Source organism: Rhopalosiphum maidis, chromosome 2 (genome assembly GCF_003676215.2).
Source record: "Rhopalosiphum maidis isolate BTI-1 chromosome 2, ASM367621v3, whole genome shotgun sequence".
Taxonomy (NCBI): Eukaryota; Metazoa; Arthropoda; class Insecta; order Hemiptera; family Aphididae; genus Rhopalosiphum; species Rhopalosiphum maidis.
Genome location: NC_040878.1, coordinates 21,155,814 through 21,178,424, shown reverse-complemented (window position 1 = coordinate 21,178,424; position 22,611 = coordinate 21,155,814). Strand labels below are relative to the sequence as shown.

At 24.9% G+C, this 22,611-nt stretch overlaps 1 protein-coding gene across 2 annotated transcripts in view; it reads right to left on the bottom strand.

Moving 5' to 3' along the window:
- LOC113553949 (probable G-protein coupled receptor 21) overlaps positions 1 to 22,611 on the bottom strand; it is a 115,697-nt gene that overhangs the window by 5,642 nt on the left and 87,444 nt on the right. For both annotated transcript variants that reach the window (XM_026957555.1, XM_026957554.1), the window contains one exon: positions 949 to 1,092. In XM_026957555.1, coding sequence (XP_026813356.1) covers positions 949 to 1,056 — 108 coding nt within the window. In that variant the 5' untranslated portion in view covers positions 1,057 to 1,092. The remainder of the gene's footprint in view (positions 1 to 948; positions 1,093 to 22,611) is intronic.

Sequence of the window (22,611 nt, the reverse complement as noted above, 5' to 3'; positions counted from 1 at the left end):
AATTAGGTATTGGTTTTGACGTATGCACTACAAATTTTAAAATTCCATTGGAAGTTATACAGTGAATATATTTGTTTATAAATTGTCTGTTATATTTCTTCTCAAGTTGTGAGTAATTGAGTCCTCTTAAACAATTGAAGGTATTTATTTTTAATGAGCTCATACATAATTGACCTTTATATTTGATTGAGTAGCTGTGTTATTATGATTTCGAAACACTAATATATTTATTTTCCTTACAAACTATATATTTATTATTTAATAACTTAAACCTAAACAATATTTTGTAAATGAGTCTTGTAAATTTTAGCGTGTATTTTATTTTATTAAATATATATTCTATTAGAATTTAAAACCGTATAAATTGTGAGTATAAAAAATATTGTATTGACTTTACAATTTCATCAGTACTATTTACTATCAGCTATTCACGACTGCATTACGCTTCAATGATAATGTTGAAAACATTTTTAAGAACAAATAATAAGATAAAAGCAGTTTTATAAATACTACTAGTAAATCTATTGTTTTATAAATCTCAAAAAAGCTTTAGTTAGTATCTTTTTTTTCGAAAAAGATGAGTATATATTGTTATATATAAAATGATTTTCTATTGGAATAAATAAATAAATAATGTATAGATTACATTATACAATTGTACTTATTTATTTACTTCATACTAAAGAGTCGAACACAGCAATACATAAACGCATATTGACTTGTAAAATATATCATACTCTATTGACCAATGTATATGAATATAATAGGTATTTTTAATTAAAAGAATACATAAAAATTATTATATTTTATCGTAAAATGGAATAAAATGGGAAATATAAGTAAGTTAATAGCAAAGTACTATTTTTTCAGCTCAATAAAAAATTGTCGTTGATAAAATAACAAGGACTATTTAGTATACAATTATATAATAATAGTAATAAGCCTTACCCGTTTGCTAAGTAGTATGACTAATAAGACGTATCCGTTTATGAACGTGGCTAGGGCGGCCACGCCACAGACTGCCAACACGGTCACCAACTCTAGATCGCCGTTCATCACTCAGCATCACCCGATTAGGATACCTACATCATTCTGAAATTGAAATAATATTGATATATTATAATAAATAAGTTAGTGGTGGATACGACTAATGTTTGGGGGAAGGAATGTTCACACTAAACTTTATTACAGATGCATTAACCAGTTAATAGTGGTTATGTGATCTGTGATGAGATTTGTTCACCGTATTCATATTTAGGTTTTATTAACATAAATGTTTTCATTGTTCTATAAATAATTCTTGCATTCGTCTTAAGCATTAGCGTTAATTGCTATTTTTATACTGATATATAATGCACATAATCATTAAGATTTATTAACACCAGTTTTCATACAAGCTTAAGTTTCAAATTTTAATTTAAAAATAATTATTATCCTTTCGATGACGATTGCTTAAAGATACTTATTTTTTTTTTTTATATTAACAAGATAAAATAACGATATAATTGTTTAATATTTATAATATTATTTTCAGAAAATTCAATAGATATAAGTGTCGTATATTCGAATGATGTTAATTTAAGTAAATACAATAAATTCAATTACTTTTCGTATAGCCACATGAAAGTTCGTAGAAATATTCGATAAGTACATTTTTCATTGTTTAAATATTACAAATTAAAAAAAAATAATAGTGCTGATGAATACGTATAAATGTCTGGCTAGTATATAGTGTTGGTGCACTTAATTAAAAAAATATATTCATATTTTTTCCAAATCAAAATATTGTGATAATTAAAAATGTTTTGTTAAAAAAAAAAATCGATAAACCGTCTTTAATTGATGTGTAACATTGAAATATAAGCTATACTTTTTAAGGTATAATCCGTGTATATTATTTTATTGTCATGTTTGTATATTATCTAGATGTAAAAAATATAGATGCATTCTATAATTTTGTAATTAAAATAATCGGTAAGCTACCCTCTCTTTCACACATGACACACACACACACACACACACATATATATAATTCGATTTATTATGGGTATACATATTACTATATACTCGTATTATTATAATACATTTTAATAATCATATATTATTATATACTTCATGTACGTTCAACATTTACGACTTGCTACAGAGGTAGAGGTTTGAGATAGTTCCATTCTTTAATTTATAAATTTATAATATTGTATTTTCCGTGTATAATATATACACTGTTAATATTATATTAATAACAGTGGTTTTAGAAGTTTATTATAGAATATAATTTATTCAACGTCGATAAGTTTCTTAAATAACTAGCAGTCACGTTTTAAAAATCAAAAAATATTCATCCGTATTTGACTGTTGACATTGTAAATAATTTTAAAAGGACCGTTTTTTCAATAGTAAAATTACACTTTTCATGCTTCGTATTCATAAGACGAAATTTTGTTTTGGTAAGATAGTAGTAATGATATCCTAAAGTATTTTATATATAATAGATATTTAAAATATTATTTATATTTTCCATGACAAAAAACATTATATTATAGTTTAAAAATATATTTTGTCATAATGCAATATATATTTTATTATATTGTGTATAATAATTTTCAGAAAAATTATAGTTGCTTAATAATCAAACTGTTTAATTGTGAATTTGAATTTATAATCAATATTAATTGTAATATCATAACATTCATAACTATAGTTAAAAATCAAAGTAAAAAATAATTATCATATAGTTACTTATTAGTTGTATTGAGTTTGAAAGATTTTAACGATTAATAAATTCGAAATAATAATATATTTTATGATGCATAAAAATATACGTCAGTTGAAATTCAAATTCAAATGTATTTATAAGTATAATCAGTCTGCAGTCTGTAATCGATCTATATCGTTATTAAAATTAATAAATGTAAATAGTGTCCTATCAGTTCTAAGGAGCTACCAGGAGTTCAGGACAATAAGTATAACGATAAGGTGTTGTATTTAATCTTGAAAATCCTGGTTTAGCAAGTCTTACTTATTGAAAATTATAGATAATTTAACATAATATTCACATTAGTTCTCTATTTTAATAGATTAAACTTTTTCATGAGACACTACAATGTAGTTGTGGTATATCAATTTATATCTTAGGATAAATTGTTATGTATCAATAGAAACACGATTATACCGTTATGCAATAGGTTTTTTAAGGCTTATTAAAAAAAAAAAATGAAATAATTGAAAAATATTATATTTCTTTTGAACGGAAGAACTTATTAAAAAAATAAGACTAATTAGCAGTATCAATTGAAGATAGCTTAAAAAAAATTACCTGGCTTAGAATACTAAATATTTTGTAATACAATTTATATTTAATGTATAAATAACTACAATATTTATTGTAACAAACTCAGGAAGTTTGTTGGTCTGACACAAGGATACAATAATATTTTATTTGAAATATGAATGACCTCCATTGTTATCATTTGGGATCTTTACATTCGTGAGTTCACCGGAATCTATTGTTCAAAGAACATCCGGAATGATAAGGATACATTGAATTATTTTAATATTTTAGGGAAATATTTAAATTCTCTTGTTATCATTCAATGGTACGAAAATTATATGATAAAAAATATAAAATTACATAATATATGATATATCAAGTAAAATTGCAATATTTTTTTTAATTAAAAAAATGATTATGAAACTACAATCTGATTCATTTTTGTTTATTCTACACAATTTATAAAATTTTGAGTTTTTTATTTTAAATACTTTTAAAGTTATTTTTATTTTAATATGTAAATTTAATTGTAAAAAAATATTAATTTTTATTTTGAATCTTTCACAATTGATTAATACGACTAAGTTAGTAATACCGTTGATTATAAATATATAGTTATATAGTATATTTTATAATTAATGGTAAAACCTACATAACTTATCAAAAATAATAATTAAATATAAACAACTTAATAACACTTGATGTATTTTTATATAAATATAATATATCAATATATCATACAACTTAAACAATGAATTCGAGTGTATTACCTTATTTATAACCTTATAGATTAAGTGTATTTTCTATCATCACTTTACATAGTATGTGTCAATTTTTAAATTTGATAGAGAAGTTATTGACTTTTTGAGCAATCCTATTAAAAATGTAAACACAAATAAGCATAATACAATAGATTACTATACTTCACTCAGAATACTCGTATAATATATAAAAACCTTATGATATGTAATAGAAACCATTTAAATATATTTTTTGTTATTACAACTGAAATGTTATTCTATGCAATTAAGTCTTAATTGTGTGTTATATTACTTATATTATTAATAAGAAAATATTTTTACTATTTTCTAAAAGTTAAAATTATTAACGTTAATTGAGTAAAAATATATGTATTAAAATATATATGTATCTAAAACATAAACATAAAAAAAAAATCACTATTAGAAGAATACGTAGCATGTTAAAGATAAATAAAATAAGAAAATATGTAGGTAACAAGAAGTTAACAAACAAATATTAGAAGATATTCTCGAAGTTTTGAAAATATCAAGTCTAATAAAATTTATGATATTTGAATAAACAATAAATAATAATATTGATAATGAAAATAGATATAGTTAAAAATAACATTGCCATGGGTTTTTCTGTTTTTGGTTATTTATAAAAAAAATTTATTTTGAAAACTTTTGTAATAATTTTGTTTTAAAACTAAATGCATAATCTATATAATATTATAATATATACATATTTTATTCCAATCTATTAAGAAGATTTTTTTTTAAATTTTAAATTATTATATCATTTTTATTGTCAATATATACGGCTAGCATATATATATATATTATTATCAGCAGTTATATTTTGTTGTTATTTTTAATTGTCGAAACTAGTTGTTAAAACAAAGTTTAAATAAAATAATCTTTTTTTTTATACAACTTTAATTGAACATTTCAAGAGTTTTTAACAAAATATTTTTATAAACAAATATACAAATATTATTATAATTGTAATATTTAAATCATTATAATTTTTTTTTATTTTACCACTTGGTAAAATAAAAACTTTTCATTGTATTCTCTTTATATAATATTTTTACGTATTTAAGTTAAAACGAAAAAATACAGTTTAGAACTTAATGTGTGTAATTAATAATTACAGTTATTAAATTGCGTTGCATCAAAGTCCCAGCCCTAATAATAATAAATAATTATTTGGAGAGTTAGATGTTTATCACGATCGTATCACAATCATTTTTAATGGCGCGAACATTTTTGCGTAAAGGCGCCAAACTTTATTGAAACAAAGCCTGGTTATATACCTGCACACATTCACTATTTTTATAATTTGGAGGAGTTATTGGTAGATGAAGAGATAATTCCTGATATAATAAACGCCGGATTAGGTGTGACGTACTGACGTGTACAGATATTAATGTCTAAACGATTATACGAATGCAGCGTTATAGGTAATCCGATGATATTCAATAACCCGTTCATTTTTTCCCCTTAGATATTGTCAAATTTAAAGCGAAAACGAATAAGCCATTACAATATTTTAGTGCACGGCCTTACAAGATAAGGTTTAGCGTCTATTCAGTATACGTAGACTATATATACCTATAGAAGGTTTCCTTGTTTATTGGAGCAGATGATGGGTTTCAGATCAAGACCACTGTTATTTTGATAAAAACGTCGACGGTTACGCGCAGCTACGTGTTATTGGTAAAGACTTTATCGTTTTTTCAGCGAAAACCACCCATGAATATAAACGAGTAGCATAATCCACTTTGATTTTGCTTTCTTGATTTTAATCAAGCTTGTATGGTAATTGAAATGAAAAAAGTCTGGATTTTTTTAAAGCTTCAAGAATTTGTGTTCAATAGGAAAATGATAAAAACGTAACTCAGTTGTAATGAGTAGGTTAAGCTAGCTTTAACATAAAATATTAATGAGTGAGATCCGATATCACACCCAAGCGGTATAACAATTTGAATCCACAAAAACGTTGGTGTGAACAGTCCCAAAATTTCTATTTTTTAACTTTTCTTCAAAATTATTATAGCTAAAAAGTTGGTTGATCGCTCATTAAAAAGGAATTATCAATTAGATACAAAATGTGAGATTAAACATTTTCAAAAAAAAAAAAAATCATTTTATTTTTCACAGTTAAAAAAATAGTTATTTTTTGCTAGATTTTCATTTAGCGTAGTAGATTACCGAAACTGGGGAACGGATTTTGTCATTTGGGGTCTTGTTAGATTCACATTAGCTAAGAGAAGTGCTGTGAAGATTTTCAGAACTTTATTTTCAATCGTTACCTCACTACAAAGCCATAAAGCTGAAAAACATAAAAAACGCCCAATGAAATGTGTTTTAATGTTTTTTGAAGCTCTTTAGTGAATCAACTATAAACGATAAAGTTCTGAAAATCTCCACTGCACATTGTAATACATACATATTGCATACAATTAATACATTTCTAAAAATTGAAAATCAAGAAAGTTTACGTGCTGATCACTGACTTGGCAAGCGGTTTTTGCATTGAGCTCAATGGTGTATAGTTTCTATTTAAATATTTAATAATCGATCTCTCCGTGTGTACACGATTAAATATTAAAAAAATTAAATTACCATCGACTTGCAACCCGCGTTAGGTTTAATTAACCCATCGTGGGTACGATGCGAGCGCACACCCACACACAGATATACATATACCGTCACGGCGAACTCATCACGTTCGGCTAATTACGGTAACGTCTGTAAACGTTTCTGTAACAACGAACGGAATATTGCAATATAAGGGTAAATGTCTTCTGGCCTTATTATCGTCAGAGGTGGCCATGACGCGGAGCTATAAACACACACACACCCACACACACATACATACATACATATAGGTGATTACATTAATAACCAAAGGTCTACGCGTAAACTCCGGATCGCTCGCACCACCCACCACTCACGTCATCGCCCGGACCTAGTTGGTTACTGTTGACTGCGCTCAAAGCCAAATAAACTTGGTCGGTACTTTGCGGGGCGCGGGCGAGTGCGGCTGATCTCCCATTTGTTTTAACGAATCAATGCCACCGGCGAACTATGGGTTTCTACGCATAAGCGGTTGACAGGTAGGTGTTAGGCAAACATTATACAGTCGCACAATCCATCGATATATTAATACATGTACTATGTATATACTTATAAAATAAATAGCGAATAATGGTGCGGTTTTCTCGGTTACACGACTTTGGCGGGCGTGACCGCGACATCGCGTGGTGTATATCGGTTCCCGCGGAAACATTGCCGATCGGTATAGGTATATTGTGGTATTGCGGGTCGTTGAACATAAATTAATATTATTATTTATTTGTATTTATATGTAGGTATAAGGTCACCAAAGTGTATTAGGTACAGTTGTGTGTGTGTGTATCGCGCGTGTAATGAAGAGTTCACGCAGGCCACTCATAAAAAATTGGCATGCGTTTTTAAAGCTAAAACGCCCGTATAGTGCAAAAGTAGAGAAAAACATTAATGGCTTGAAAATATCCTAAATTTTCGTCCTTTTAAATATTATGTCGTTGTAGAATAAGGTTACTCAATACGTGTCGTTAACGAATTTCAATTTTTTATACTTCCTTCAGTGCCAAAAAATATTTTTAGTTCTATTTTTCAAATACTATTATACTTCCAATTATTTTTTGATAAGAGATAAAAGTGATCTATCAATTATTATTATCCAGAGAAGATCAGTTTTTATTTTAAATATTGATCTTGAGTCCACATTAAGTCTTTATCGATTCTTAATGTCTAAACTATATTATATATACCTATACTATGAAAATATATTAAATGATTAATACCTAAAGCTAATAAAACAGATTTTTTTTTAACTATTTGGAGCAATTTTCCGTCATAATATGCCGTTGTTTACAAAATATTTTTAAAAATCGTGCAAAGTGTTTATAAAACCATTCACACATATATTATTATATATAGCATTCCAGTGGGCCAAACAATATTGTTTATATCGTTTTACAGCTTTACGATTATTTTTATAGTTTTATAACATATTTAAAAATTATTTTTTATTCCCGAGCATATAGTATTAAGTTATATGTATGCATATTTTATTTGATGCGTATACTGTATGACGTCAGAACAAAAATTCGCTATCGAAATGTTTGTAATATGAAGTTATAACGGAATGATAATATGTGATCTCCATTATCCATGCTATGCATCTATCGTAGTCTATTATAGGTTTAGCGTAGGACTTAAATTCAGGACTAGAAACGCATTAAGAATTTTTGAATTTCGGTGCTTACGAGTATATTTGTTTCACGAACCCTTTACCCTTGTAGTAATAATAATAATAAAAAAAAATAGTAGACTGAAACTGTTGTAGAATTTTTGAACTACTAAAGTACTAAAATCGTTTTTACGATAATATGATATTATGTTTTATAATGTATAATAAAACTATTTAACGAAAACCTTAGTTTATTTATAATAATATTGCCATTCTGCAATCACCACATACTCTGTCTTTAAATATGTCACCATCCCACGACAAAAACCTGTAGTTAGCCATATAATATATTAATATGTATATTCACTCGTTACCTTTAACTAATTTTATCCTAAGGTAGTAAGGTCTAAACTGACGTTTTCCTTTCTGTGCTCTCGCCACACGAAGATAAAGATATTTATTTTGCTGGGTGTTACTCCTTTCATCCAAAAATGACCTTACTCTTTTCGACCAAAAATGATAAAATAGTTTCCTCTTTTCGCCTAAAAATAATTGCATTCTTTTTGCTCACGGTTTCACGTTTAACATTTTGGAAAACAATGTCTCAAAATTAGTTTAATAAAACCATTTAGCATAACGCAGAGAGCATCACGTGCCTTCTACTACTCTCCAAAAGTGTATTGTGTTTGTGTAAAAATAATTATTATATAATAAAGATTATTTGTCATTAATTGTTATGACATCGTGCGACGTATAGTGTGTGGTCAAGCCAAATTTTTGAACATTCCTCCACTGCGATTGGATTAAATACTATATCCAATTATTTCTAATACTTCAAAAATAGTTATTTTTTATAACGACGTCATAATATTTTTAATTTTTGGAGAGTAATAGAAGCCGCCTCCTTGTGATGCTCTCTGGGTTATGCTAAATGGCTTTATTAAATTAATTTTGAGACAGTGTTTTCCAAAATGTTAAACATGAAATCGTGGGCGAAAAGAATGCAATTATTTTTAGGCAAAAAAAGAAAATTATTTTATCATTTTTGGTCGAAAAGAGGACATGGGCGAAAAGAAGAAAGTCATTTTAGGGCGAAAGGAGTTGCGCCCACCCATTCTTCTAACGTTTCATATAAACGATATGATAAACCGTTATTTTTTGACCGAAATATTGTTGATTGTTAAAAGAAATGCGGTTTGGCAATAATTATTGTCAATATTTGTGTGTAATTTAACATTAAGACTCCACAGTGAAGCAATTCATTATTTTTAAATTTAAAATATTTTATATATATTTTGAGACTTGAAACAGCAGGCTTAAAAATCGATCTATATATATATATTCGGTTAAATCATACATACGGCTGTAAGCAATATTATGAATTCTTAAAAAAACTTAAACCATGTACAATAATTTTTTGAAAATCAATATTTGAAACAAAAATTAATTAATTTTTCGTTTTCGAGTCAAGACATTTCTCCAAATAAAAAAATAATTTGTTTACACTATACAATAAAATATATATTCTATTTATTACGTTTTATGTACAAAAATATATATGTGTATTGTATATATTTATAAAAAACTGACTTAATTGTATAGGGATATTTGTACGTTTGTCAGTTTGAACACGGTTACGCAAAATATTCAATAAATATTATACCTACATAAAACAATATTGTAAAGATCAATGTTTGTAATATGCGAATAAAACTATCCGTCAGACGCATAAGAAAATAGAGCAATAAAAAATACTAGTCAGGAAAAATATTAAATAATATAGACACAAATTTAGAATCATTGTTTTTTTTTCGTATGTAATGTATGTACCTACTACGTAGGTTATAGTAGAGATAAAACAACAATTATTTATTTATTCAATACGACATACGGGCTTCTTTCCTCCCCCTCTCACTACCAAAAACACGCGACTGTTAGAGCAAAATAAATTGTGGTGAAAAGAAAAATATAAATATGAATAAGATATTTACATATGTACTCGTAGAATCGTTATAGCAGTGTATAAAAAAAAAAACAATGGTAATCTTATCAATAAAATAAAAATACAGAGAATTGTTCTGATTTAGCTAATGAAATACAACGGCGAGGTGGTTCGTTATCCTTGTCATTTGTGATAGACAATTGAATGTAAGAGAAACGAATTGGTTTGCTGGACAGGTGTTTGATATGCACACCACTGGACATAATATTATGATAAAATATTAGCCGAGTAAATTGAATTTCCATTCCAAAACGTGTATAAACAATTTATGTCTGCATCGTGTTAGTGCAATAAGTCGGGTACTGAAGCTCATATTAAGATTCTGTAATATAAACTCGAGGGCTATTATTTTTGTTTTTATAAAGTAAATTAGCCATTCAAATGGCTAATTATTTCAATCGTTATTAGTCTTGTTATCTATATTTTACGTAATGCTATGCGTTATTTACCGTGTTAAAATATTGTTTTCCTTTTTATCGTTCTGTTAAGAATATAATATTATATAATTAAATAATTATAATTTTACAGATTTCTGATAAAATTTGTAATTTCAATTTTAGTTTTTATAACAGTGTAAGTACTAGAGACTGATTTTTCAAGCAATGTGTGCTCCACTCCAATATAATATTAAGTATTTCACCACAACATTAATAATATTATACACGTTTGATTGTTATAATTAGCGTTTTAATGTATTGAACGAAGCCATTGCTTTAAAAAACATTCCAGTGTTGACAAAATAACATTCTAATACGTGTAACGTAATGTATGGTTCATATTATGTTATACATAAAACCTGTCGAATACTGTAAACATAGTAATAATTACGAAAAGTTTTCAATGGACTTTATTGCATAGAAACATATCCACAGAAAATTAAACAATTATTTTATGACCGAGCTACTGTGAAATACTAAGTTATTATCGATGGACCGACATCAAACGGTTTTAATGTTATCAGGAAATCCATTAATAGAGACGTACCCACGTACCCATAGTAGGTGTAAAAGTTACTCCTGTTATTTCAAATAATGGCACATATATGATATATATGATACAGTGTTAAAGTACATACTAGACTTTACGGTTTATACGTACAAAATGGCAGTAACTACAATTAAGTTAGAGTAAATTATAAGGATAAAAATGCATCTAATATAATGATTTTTTGCAGACAATTTTCCACCATTTCACAGCTGTTTATTGTAAAAATTATTTAGTTACAGTAATCATTATAAATACGCACCAGAAATGTTAGTTTCTGATCAAATTCACGGAACTCATATACATTTCTATGGTTATAAAATAATAAGAAATAAATTAAGTTTTCTCAATAGAATATAATCTTTGATTTACTATAACTTAATCTAACCTGTGGAAGAGCTATTCATGAACGTCACCTACAATGCTACAAAATGCTACTTTTGTTGGCTGCTATAACATAAGTAGAAAAATAATTCAAAGTACATTGTGATTGGTATAATATCGTATACCTTTAGAGTTTTCGATATTATTCAGGATCCGAAAAAAAAAATCTTATTAACTGATTCCACTGAATGTTATATAAATATACGTAATATAATAATAATTATGGAGAATATTTTATTTCTCAGGACAAAGTATTACCTACTATCAGTATCGCATCATAAAAATATGGGCTTGCCAATTCATGAATATTGAAGTATTGGACGTAGACAAATGCGTTGTTTATTTTGAGTACAAAAAAGTAATAAAGTTCTTCATTTTTGTATTTAATATGGTTCCTGGTTCGATATTGTACGAAATTAAATTCACTTCGCAGTACTATTTAAAATTACAATTAAAGTGTCGGAATACTTACAATTTCAAGAGACAATAATAATGTCGAAAAATGACTGAACTCGAAACTGAAAAAAGCAGGATTTTTCGCAATATTAAGTTTTCCCCGTAAAAAATTAAGAGAAAAACGTAAATTTTCACGTATAACCAATATTTGACAAAATTGATTTTGTTTTTATTGTAATTAAAACATAATAATAATTTAATACATTTTCGTTAAATTTTTTAATTTAATTTTGAATACATGATAAAGTTTTCAAAATATTTTGAGCAATTTATAAATATTAGAAATTTTCAACTCTTTTTAGTTTTAGTTTTTTATAAATGTTTATAAAAAACTGACGGATTAATATAAATACATTTTTAATACAAAGTTTCTAACAAGTTCTTCATTTATTAATTAAGAAATATTTATATAAATTACTTTAATAGCTATATCAAAAAACATATACCAGTGTTTCAGATCAGAATCGTTTTTCGTATAAAATGATAATTTGTTGAATTCATATTTAACATATCTGTTACTGTGACCCATTTGATACTTGATGTACAACAAAATGGTACCAACTTGTCTAACTTTTTTACCTTTTTTTTTTTTTAATATTTACATACGAGTATTATTAACTGTTATTTTAAACTGTATTGATATATAATTTAAGAAGGTAAAATAGTATTTTTTTTTTTTTTAATTTAACTTTCAAATAATTTTAATAGCCGACATACATTTTTAATAGTTAATTTAACTAAAAATATTAAAAACATACAATAGGTTAGGTTAGTATCATTAATAAAAATATCAATAACATAGTGCAATTAAAGTGGTATAAACATAATTTTAGGTATCTACATGATTTAACACCATGTGGAAGTTAGCTGAGTAGTCTTCCAAAGAATGCGCGCGCTTGTGTAGACTGTTTAAAAAAAGAAAAAAATTAAATAGTTACTGATTTAAAAAGTCAACTATGCAAATTTGTTTATCTACTTTTCGTACAAACTGTACCTTTTTTAATGTTTTTTTCTACATGGTTTTGCTTCATAATTGTATATATGTATCTGCCTGTATTCCTAGAAGAGTGTCAATAAAAATAAAAAATATTTGGTTGTCCTAAAAGACATAGAGCGTTCAATTTTGACTAACCTTGTTGTAGATATTCTTATATACGTATAGATAGATACAATATCTTATCTAAACGGATTCAATTCAATGACATAAAGTAGGATGGACTCGATCCAATATTATTCTAGTTACTATATACAAAGTAATAAATAAACAAAATTAAACTCTATTAATAGGGTGACCATAAAAATAAAATAAAAATACGAGACACTTCAAAAAACAATACAAATATGATGAACAATTTTTTTTAACTACTTACATGTAGGTAGATATTTGAAAAAAATTTTATTTCAATAATTATTGGTGGCTTGTTGCCTTGTTAATTAAAATAATTATTGTACATATTAAATATTAATATGTCCCGTGTCTGCGGAAACAGGGTACACTTTATCACTCGTTACCCTGTAAATATTTTTCAATTCTATTTGCGGAATGTTAAACTAAACTAATGGATCATAAGTTCTTATGACTTACAATTTTCTTAACTCGTATACTTTGCGCATGTACAACCTAACTTTATCTTTTTTATAATTTTTGAATTAATCAATTAGAAGTAATTTTGTGTTATTGACTTGTATTCTAAACTCAAAATTGACGAAATTAGAGCTGAGTATAATAATAAAAAAAAGATATTGAATTTGATTTTTTTTTAGTTATTCACGTATTTTTGTTTTAAGCACCATATGTTACATTATTAAATTAATAAATTATTTACTATTTATGAATTATTTTTACACATTATGAAATTATAAAATTTATTATAAAAACATGTATTTTCAGAAAAATTTTAAATGTATATATTTTTTTAACAAAACAATACATTTTTAATTACAATTTAATTTACAAACATTATATTGTATTATAAGTTTATAAATAGTAAATAATGTATTACTTTGATAATATGTATATAATGTATTATATTATGGAGCTTAGAACGATAAAATACATAATTTAATACATTTTTTTATACCAAGTTCTAATTTCACTAATTTCGGGTTTAGAATATAAGTTGATGGATCAAAATTACTCGAAAAATTGAATTATTTAAAAATAGATTCAAAATCTCACAAATATTTGTTATTAAATTATAATTTGAAATTGAAAAAACATTTTTTTGTTCCTTTTCAAAACACTCCCAAAATTGTTATCTTAATTATCGTCAGAAAATTCAATAATTTTATCTGATAACTTATTCTTTTTTAAACTTTCAATTATATAAATTGATAAAATATTTGCTGTTCCTTCTTTTAAATTTTTCATTTCAAAAACTTCAATTTATACTGTCGATTTCGGATTGAAATAATGTATTATAGCTGAAAATAACTTTTTTTTTGGCACTATGAGAACAAATGTTTTTTATCGAATCGTATTATCGTATTATTTATTTAATATAACGATGCGAACACGCATCTATGGCCTATGTCAGTGTGCCACTATGACTATTACCTACAGAATACAGAGTGAACGAAATAACAAATAATGTGTATATATAATAAATCTCATAAGTTAAAAACATTAATATAAAGGAAAACACGGAATTAATACGGGTCAGACTAAACCGACAAAATGCGTCCCATATAACTGTTATCGGGACACCGAAACACAAAGTTCAAAACGGGACAATCCCGTATAATATTGGACGTATGAACACACTATCTATAAATTGTAAGAATTTTAATACTACTCTGACGTCGGGAAATATAATTATTGCACTTCGGTTCCAACACCCACCTCAGTCGTGTGAGTGGGTTGATTTATAAATCATAAGATTATAATGTTTTGAATGACATTCGACTGATTTTATAACTCATTTATTTGAAGAGATTTCTTCTAAGAGTTAAATAAAATTAAGATGAATTATAAAGAATACTTTGAACCTTGACAAAATGAGTGAACACTATAGCAATGGACCGTAATATTCGCATTTAAATCGATATTCAGCTATCACGATTCACGAATATATTGTTTTCAATAGGTATGTACCTACTTCGTAAGTTATAATTAATAACTTAATTTTATAATATAATGTTGTTTGTTCTTTGAGGTTTCGGTATTTTCATTAAAATTTCTAACTCGAATGAATATATTAGGTACTGCACTATTAGATTTGTTTACAAAGTAAACTCAAAAATGAATATTAAAAAATATCTCGGTACAGAAAAAAGTGAGAAAAGTGCTGAAGGTTAGGTTTTCAAATATATATATAATATATATATCGCATGGTTTGGAGTACTTTTTATATTGAATATTGTGGCAAAACAGTGTACGTCTGGTATGTGGATAGTTTGTTTCTGGTATAAACGAGATTCTAAAGAATTTAGCGTGAAATTTAACGATATATATAATATTATGCAACTATAAGCATCAAAAGAAATTCGACAGTTTATCGTAAATGTGAAATACATTGTCATATCATATTTTTAATAATAACGACTTATAATTATAATATGTTGCCAATGTTGCCATAATTATATATTGTGGTTTTAAACAATGTGTGTTTTGTTGCTTAAATTCACAAATGATCAAACCAAGTAAATGCCTCGGTAGAACCCGAGATCATCGATTTGAAATTGAATTCTTTTTCAAAAACTTTTGTATAGAAACTAAACAAAAATGCAAAAATATTATTAGTTTGAATTTTTCCTTTTTGTTTTGCACTGTTTAGTTTTTCACTTGTTCCTTTGTCCTTTAAGAACAAATGTTTTCATGCATTAATCATTCAATTTTGTTATGTATTGGAGGGACGCTATTCTCATCATACTATACGATAACAATTATTTTACAATCTAATGTTTTATTTTGTGAGACTGTCGTTGGCTATAAGCAAGGGTAATGTCATGTTTTAATGTGTTCAGCAAATGAAATAAAATGAACATTAGGAATCAACTTGATTAGTTAAATATATTCCTACAGAATACTGTATTATGTTAAATTTAATAAAATTATGAATGAAAATGCAGTTTATTCTCACTGGTTTTTTAAGTTATTCTATAATTTTTAGTGACAACTCCTGATTTCAGTTTAAAATTTTCAAAAAAAAATGTAGAGTTACAACTTACAAAACTCAAATAATACTGTACAAAAACTTTGTAAAACATAACTATCTAAAGTTTTACGTTATAGTATTTTAACTATTATAAAAAAAAAATAATCAATCAGTCGTGTGCATAAAATTGCTATCACGCCATACAGCACAATATTGTGAAAAATAAAAGTTCAAAACAATTGTAGTATTTTTGAGATGACCTCCATAAAAATAGATATAATATTTTAATAGAAAATAATTATTATATTCTGAATTGCAGAATTGTATTTATAATAGCTGTAAAACTCAAGGTTGATATTAATAGATTTTTCTAATAAAGTATTAAAAAGTACTGTTTCGTGAGTTCTCTGTGTCTCAACTATTGAACAATATTGTTATTATAAAAAATTTTCATTTTATTTACTTGTATTTTTTCTCAATTGATTGATGATTTATTTTTATTGCTGCATGGTGCTAATCAGTTGACACAACTGTACATTAAATCAAAATAAAATATAAAACAAATCATAAGAAATTTCAGGGCTACACCAGATAACCGTGAGTACCACATGAGACAAATCTGTGAATAATATATAAATATTAATTATTGATGTTAAAGAATGTGATGATTGTGATGTGTTTAGTATTAATAAGTTAAATTTTTATCTATTAAAAACAGTATTCACGATACCTATTAATTTACGTGTTTTCAAGATCTATTAATTTTCAGTAATTTTTTTTTTATTTTGCACCTTGTTTAATAAAATATTATTTTAAAATGAATGTATTATAGATAAACCAGCAATAAGAAACAACCATACTTAGCACTTTTTTTACACTAAAATATTTCATGACTTTATTTTTTAATATTTATTTTTAGTCAAATCCATATGCAATTTATTTACTGATTTGTTATTGTTGAAGATTAAAAATTATTATTTTTAAGGAAATTCTGTTTTTTCTGTAGTATAAAAATGTGAATTTTCTTAATTTTTTTAAAAAGTTTTCTTGATTTTTTTTTGTTTTTATATTTCTTGAAGTGTACTGAATTTAATTTCATTGTGATAAATTGTAAATTAATAATTATTACACCTATATAATTTTATAAGATTAAAATTAAAACATGAGTTATTGGTTGATAGATATGAATAAATAATAATTAAATGTTTCTATAGCATTATAAAAACGATTTACCTATTAATATTACATTTCTATTTCTGTAAAATTGGTCATCTATAGAATGATAGAACATAATATATTTTATAGTTGATTCTAAAACAAAATGCATGATATAAAATGTATTGATATTATATCAAAACTAAATTATATAGACAGTCATGGTTAAAGTAATTTTAAATTGGATAAATAATACATTTTTTTGATCTGAGTTTTATGACACTAGAAACACCTAGAGTATTAGCAATAAAATACGTTGAAAAAAACTATTCCAATAATTACGTATGTTTTAGAATCAACTAACTGAAAAACATTTAAAATAATGAGAGATTAATATGCTTATAATGATTGGCACATTTTGTTTCGATAATTCATCCTTCTCTTAAATTTACATTACTTCTAATTTTTAAACTGTAATAGGTACTATAAAACTTACAGAATGATAATAATGTATAAGTTATGAGTCTTACACTTAATGAAACTGATGGATTTACATTTTATTAAAAAATCTTAAACGTAAATTTATAGATAAAAATTTTAGATGTTTACAATATTGATGACAAAGAAAATATTGTTTTTTTTTCTTTGTTGAAATATAACGTATGTTACTGTTCGGTAGAAACTTTACAACCACTAACTATGTATATAAAAAATAAAACAAGTCTTGAACAAATTATGAACTATCGCAGAACAACATATAATCGTTTATTTAAAATAAATGTGTTTATTTTTTAGATTGTGAACTCACAAATCGAGTAATATATAAATCGTAATAACAGATTTTTGATTTATGCGAGATTCTATTTATCGACAAGTTAGTCAGTAAATTGAGTACAGTTGATACATTTGGTATATTTAAGAGGTCATTTTTTTAAAGTTTCTGCAAGTTTACTATTAAAATATGCAAAAGGTGTGTCGAAATTTTAATAAAATCCCAAACACCTTTCAGAAATGTAATTTTAATTCAAAGATTTGTTACTGCTCTCAAATAAAGTATCGATGCACATCACTAAAGTGTACAACTCTTAAGCTAGACATCAGGTTTTTGTATTATACATTTTGATTTTAATAATATATTAGTATATTTTTAATATATGTATATACTCATATGTATATCGATATATAAACATATTAATTATATAGGTATTCACTAATATACCAAACCATACATACACGTTAATTATATTTAACAATTAATGTAGCGTAATAGTTTGAATATTTTTAAATTAAGTACTTTTTGAAAAATCTCATCTAATTTATTTGAAAATATTTACAAAATATTTTTATAACTATACTATTTTACAACTATTACACAATTATTTGAGTAACTGTGCATTGTACAAATTGTTTTTTTAATACGCATCAGTTTATTTGTTTCTATAAATATTTAAATGTAGAATTTTAATAAAAATATAAAAATGCTTTTTTCTAATTTTTAAAATTAATTTTACCATAATGTCAATATAAAACAATATTAAAGAAATCAACAATTGTTAGTGTTGAGAGGAATATATTTTGACAAGTCACTGGAGTCTTTACCTTTTTTTTATATAAATTATAATCTAAATTTATACGATTTTCTTGGTATTCCATAAATTCCTGTAAATTCATAAATGCTACATAAATAGTATGTACAATATACAATGTATTTATTTCTCAGATTCTTATTGTCTTAATTTATCTACTGCCTATGGTTCTATTTCTTATGTTATAGTATTTCATTCATGCTTTATTTTATTATTAAACAATTTACCTTTTGCAGATAAATCTTTTACTGCCAAGTATTTACGCTTAGTAATCGAAAAATTCTTTCTTGATTTATAATTTTTTCACTATTTTTATCATTTAATCTGTCCTACTAACAACCCAATTCAATTTATTTATATCGTATGCTCTTTATTTTTCCATATTAGGTAAATAAATCTGTTACTAATTACTACCTCTTATTATCTGTATCTTATATATGTAGTTAATTCAATTCAACTGATATACCTGTAGTCAACCAGTATTGCACTTTTTATGATTTTCAATTGTTTTTTTTTTTTATATATGAAAGAAAATGCTGTTCTTGGACCATATATCGAGTAGTAAGCGATCTGTGTTATCGTTCAATAGTTAATCATGATGAATAACTATATCCATACTCCATAGTCAAATACAATTAATTTGTTAATTTAAAAAATACTTTTTTAATATTCAGCTAAATTTATTTTATCCAGGCTGAACGTCTGTTGTTTGGCGATTTGCAAACACTGCAACGCAAACTTTTATTTTTCATAACAAGTTCAAAAACTATCTGCATAAAATTACACACATTATATTATACGAAAGATGGACTTTGAAATAATCAATAAATATAACTTGCATTTATACTGTTATTATATGATTAATTTTTAATGAGTTTAGAATTATAAGCTTATTATATTACACAGAAGCTGTTATTCCTAAGAATTTCAGCTATACATTTCCAACTATTCCAAAAATGTAAATGTTTGGTGGTAAATTACAAACAATAAAACATATCAAAAACTGATGTAAAATTAATAGCGTAATTGTATTAAACTAAGCCAATATACAATTACTTACCTATAGATATAAATAGGTATAAATTATAAGATATTATTATTAATTTATCATAAGATATTGATTTTTAGTTTTAATTAATACCTGAAGTCTTCTAGTCTTATCTTTCTAATTTTATAAGGGAAATTATATTTTATTATTCAATGTATAAGATACATCCTTTTTGTACCTTTTTAAAAATATATTCATTATTATAAATAAATCGGTTGTCACGTCAAAGTTTATTTGTGCTAAAAATGCGGGCAGTAAGCATCAGTTGACAGGTAAAAATGGAGTTCGTTAATTCTTTTACTAATATTCGGTGCGTGACCTCACTGTTGTTTTCAATTTTAATAAGAATTCGTAAATATTTGCATTTATGCATTATGTGTATTCAATTTAATAAGTTAAATATCAAAATGTTGATTATTACGTCTAAAAGTGGAATTTATTTGCACAGATCACTTACATTTATCCATTCGTTAATACTTTAAGAATGTATTTCTGAAAATTATTTATTTGGATTAGGTATTGAAAAGTATAAAACCTGATTTCAACGAAAGACAAATTATATCCGTGTTTTCACAATAGACATTTGTATAGGTAAAGTATTATTTTATTTTGCTATTAACATAGGGATGTACATCATACATTTATGATATGACCTTTCTTTTCATCGTTAAATCCTTATCACTACTATTTTTCATTAAAACAATGTCATTCTATTTTTTTACGGTCTCATTGGTTCAATTTTGCCTTTAAAACTTTTCCTTATCCTTTATCTTATTGTCCCCAAAACCTTAGTATTTCGTATAATATTTATTATTTTATGTTTAAATTGTATTTCAATCTTATTTTCTATATTATGAGTATATTTTTATTTGATCTTTAATTTTAGATTCTGAGCAGAGTGATGCATGTATTGAGCTTTTAATTAATGTTGTGTTAGTCTGTATACGATGAGTATTCTATAAAGTGTTTCGATTTTTAACGTTTAAGGTTTTATGTTTTACATTTAGATTATACTTTAGAAGAGGTCAAAATTCCATATTTTTTAAATGATCGGGAAAACAAATAACAAACTAAGAAAACATGGAAATTTAAACGAAAAACCAGTTTTTGAGAAAATTAAATTTTTTTTATATTGTAACTTAAAAAAGATTAATTTAAATACTAGATATTTTCATAAAATACTTATGTAAGAATTTCCTGCACATAGCAAATTTTCAACAATTTTGACCAGTAAATTAATTTTTTCTTTAATTAAAAAAATAATAATATAACAAATTTCAAATTCCAATAAATTGCTTAAAAATAGTAATTAGTAAATAATGATTTCTACTCTTTTTAAGCAATTTATAGGAATTTGAAATTTGTTTTATTATTATTTTTTTTAATTAAAGAAAAAATTAATTTGCCGGTCAGAATTGTTGAAAATTTAAAAAAATATATTTGTATATCTTGTATATTTTAAAAAAATTATAGAAATCATGCGAAAATAAATAATTTATTTTATATATATTTGAAATTAAAATTCGAAAGAAATACTATATTTTAACGATGAATGACGAAGTTAATTATTTTGTTATATTTTAATAGCATTATTTGTGGTGACTTTATACTTTTACGTATATTATGAGTTGTACTATATTACTTAATGATATTTTCATAATAATATGTAGATTAATTTTAAAATACTTCCTATTTATACTATGAACCTATTTATACTTTTTTTGATAAGTTGGTATTAACTCAAAAGTTAATAATAAAAATATAATATTGAAAAAATAAATATTATTATAATAATTAAATATCAATCATATAACAAATGCAATATTTTCGGCAAAAATTAAATCAAACATTTTATTGTTAATTAATACAATTTTTATTTTTAAAATTTAAGAAATTATATGCAAATATTTAATAAATTAAATATGCGATAATATATGTTAATTTTCATTGTTGCAATATTTAACGAATCATTAAAAAGGTTTTCTTATATAGATTTAGGTTAATCGGGTATGTGTAGTATTAAATTAAGAGCCTTAACAAAGTCAACAATATCCAGTCTTAATTATATATTGTCAACTTTATAATAGTGTTTTTCAATAATTAATGTAAATATTAAAATACTTTTTAAAAATTAAATGTTATAGATTATGCATTTAATGATTCAAAGCTTACTTTTTTTGCTATTGAAATAAATTTAGGCGAAACAATATAGTTTATATTGTTTTGTCGTCTAAATATTTAAAATATTATAAGAAATGGTTGGTTTTAATGTTTATAATAGATGTTTAACCCATTTCCACTTTTAATAACACTTAAAATTGAAATTATTTTAGAAATATTTACAAATCATATCGTTTGGCAATGAATTTTGATACGCAATAATGATTTTGAATGAAAGTTCCAAGTAATGTTATTAACTTTGCCATTTTTGTTTGAAAAATTATTATTAAAGGTTTTTTTATTCAAAACAGTTTAACGTTTTTAAAGTTATAGTAATAAGTCCAAGTATTAAGGTTCCAACTTTAATTATTTCAATAATACTTGTAATATTATCAAAATTAATATTAACCGAACATCGCTTGCCGTAAACATCGCTATTATTTGTTATAGTTATTCTGAACAAGTAATTTTATTCTAAAGGT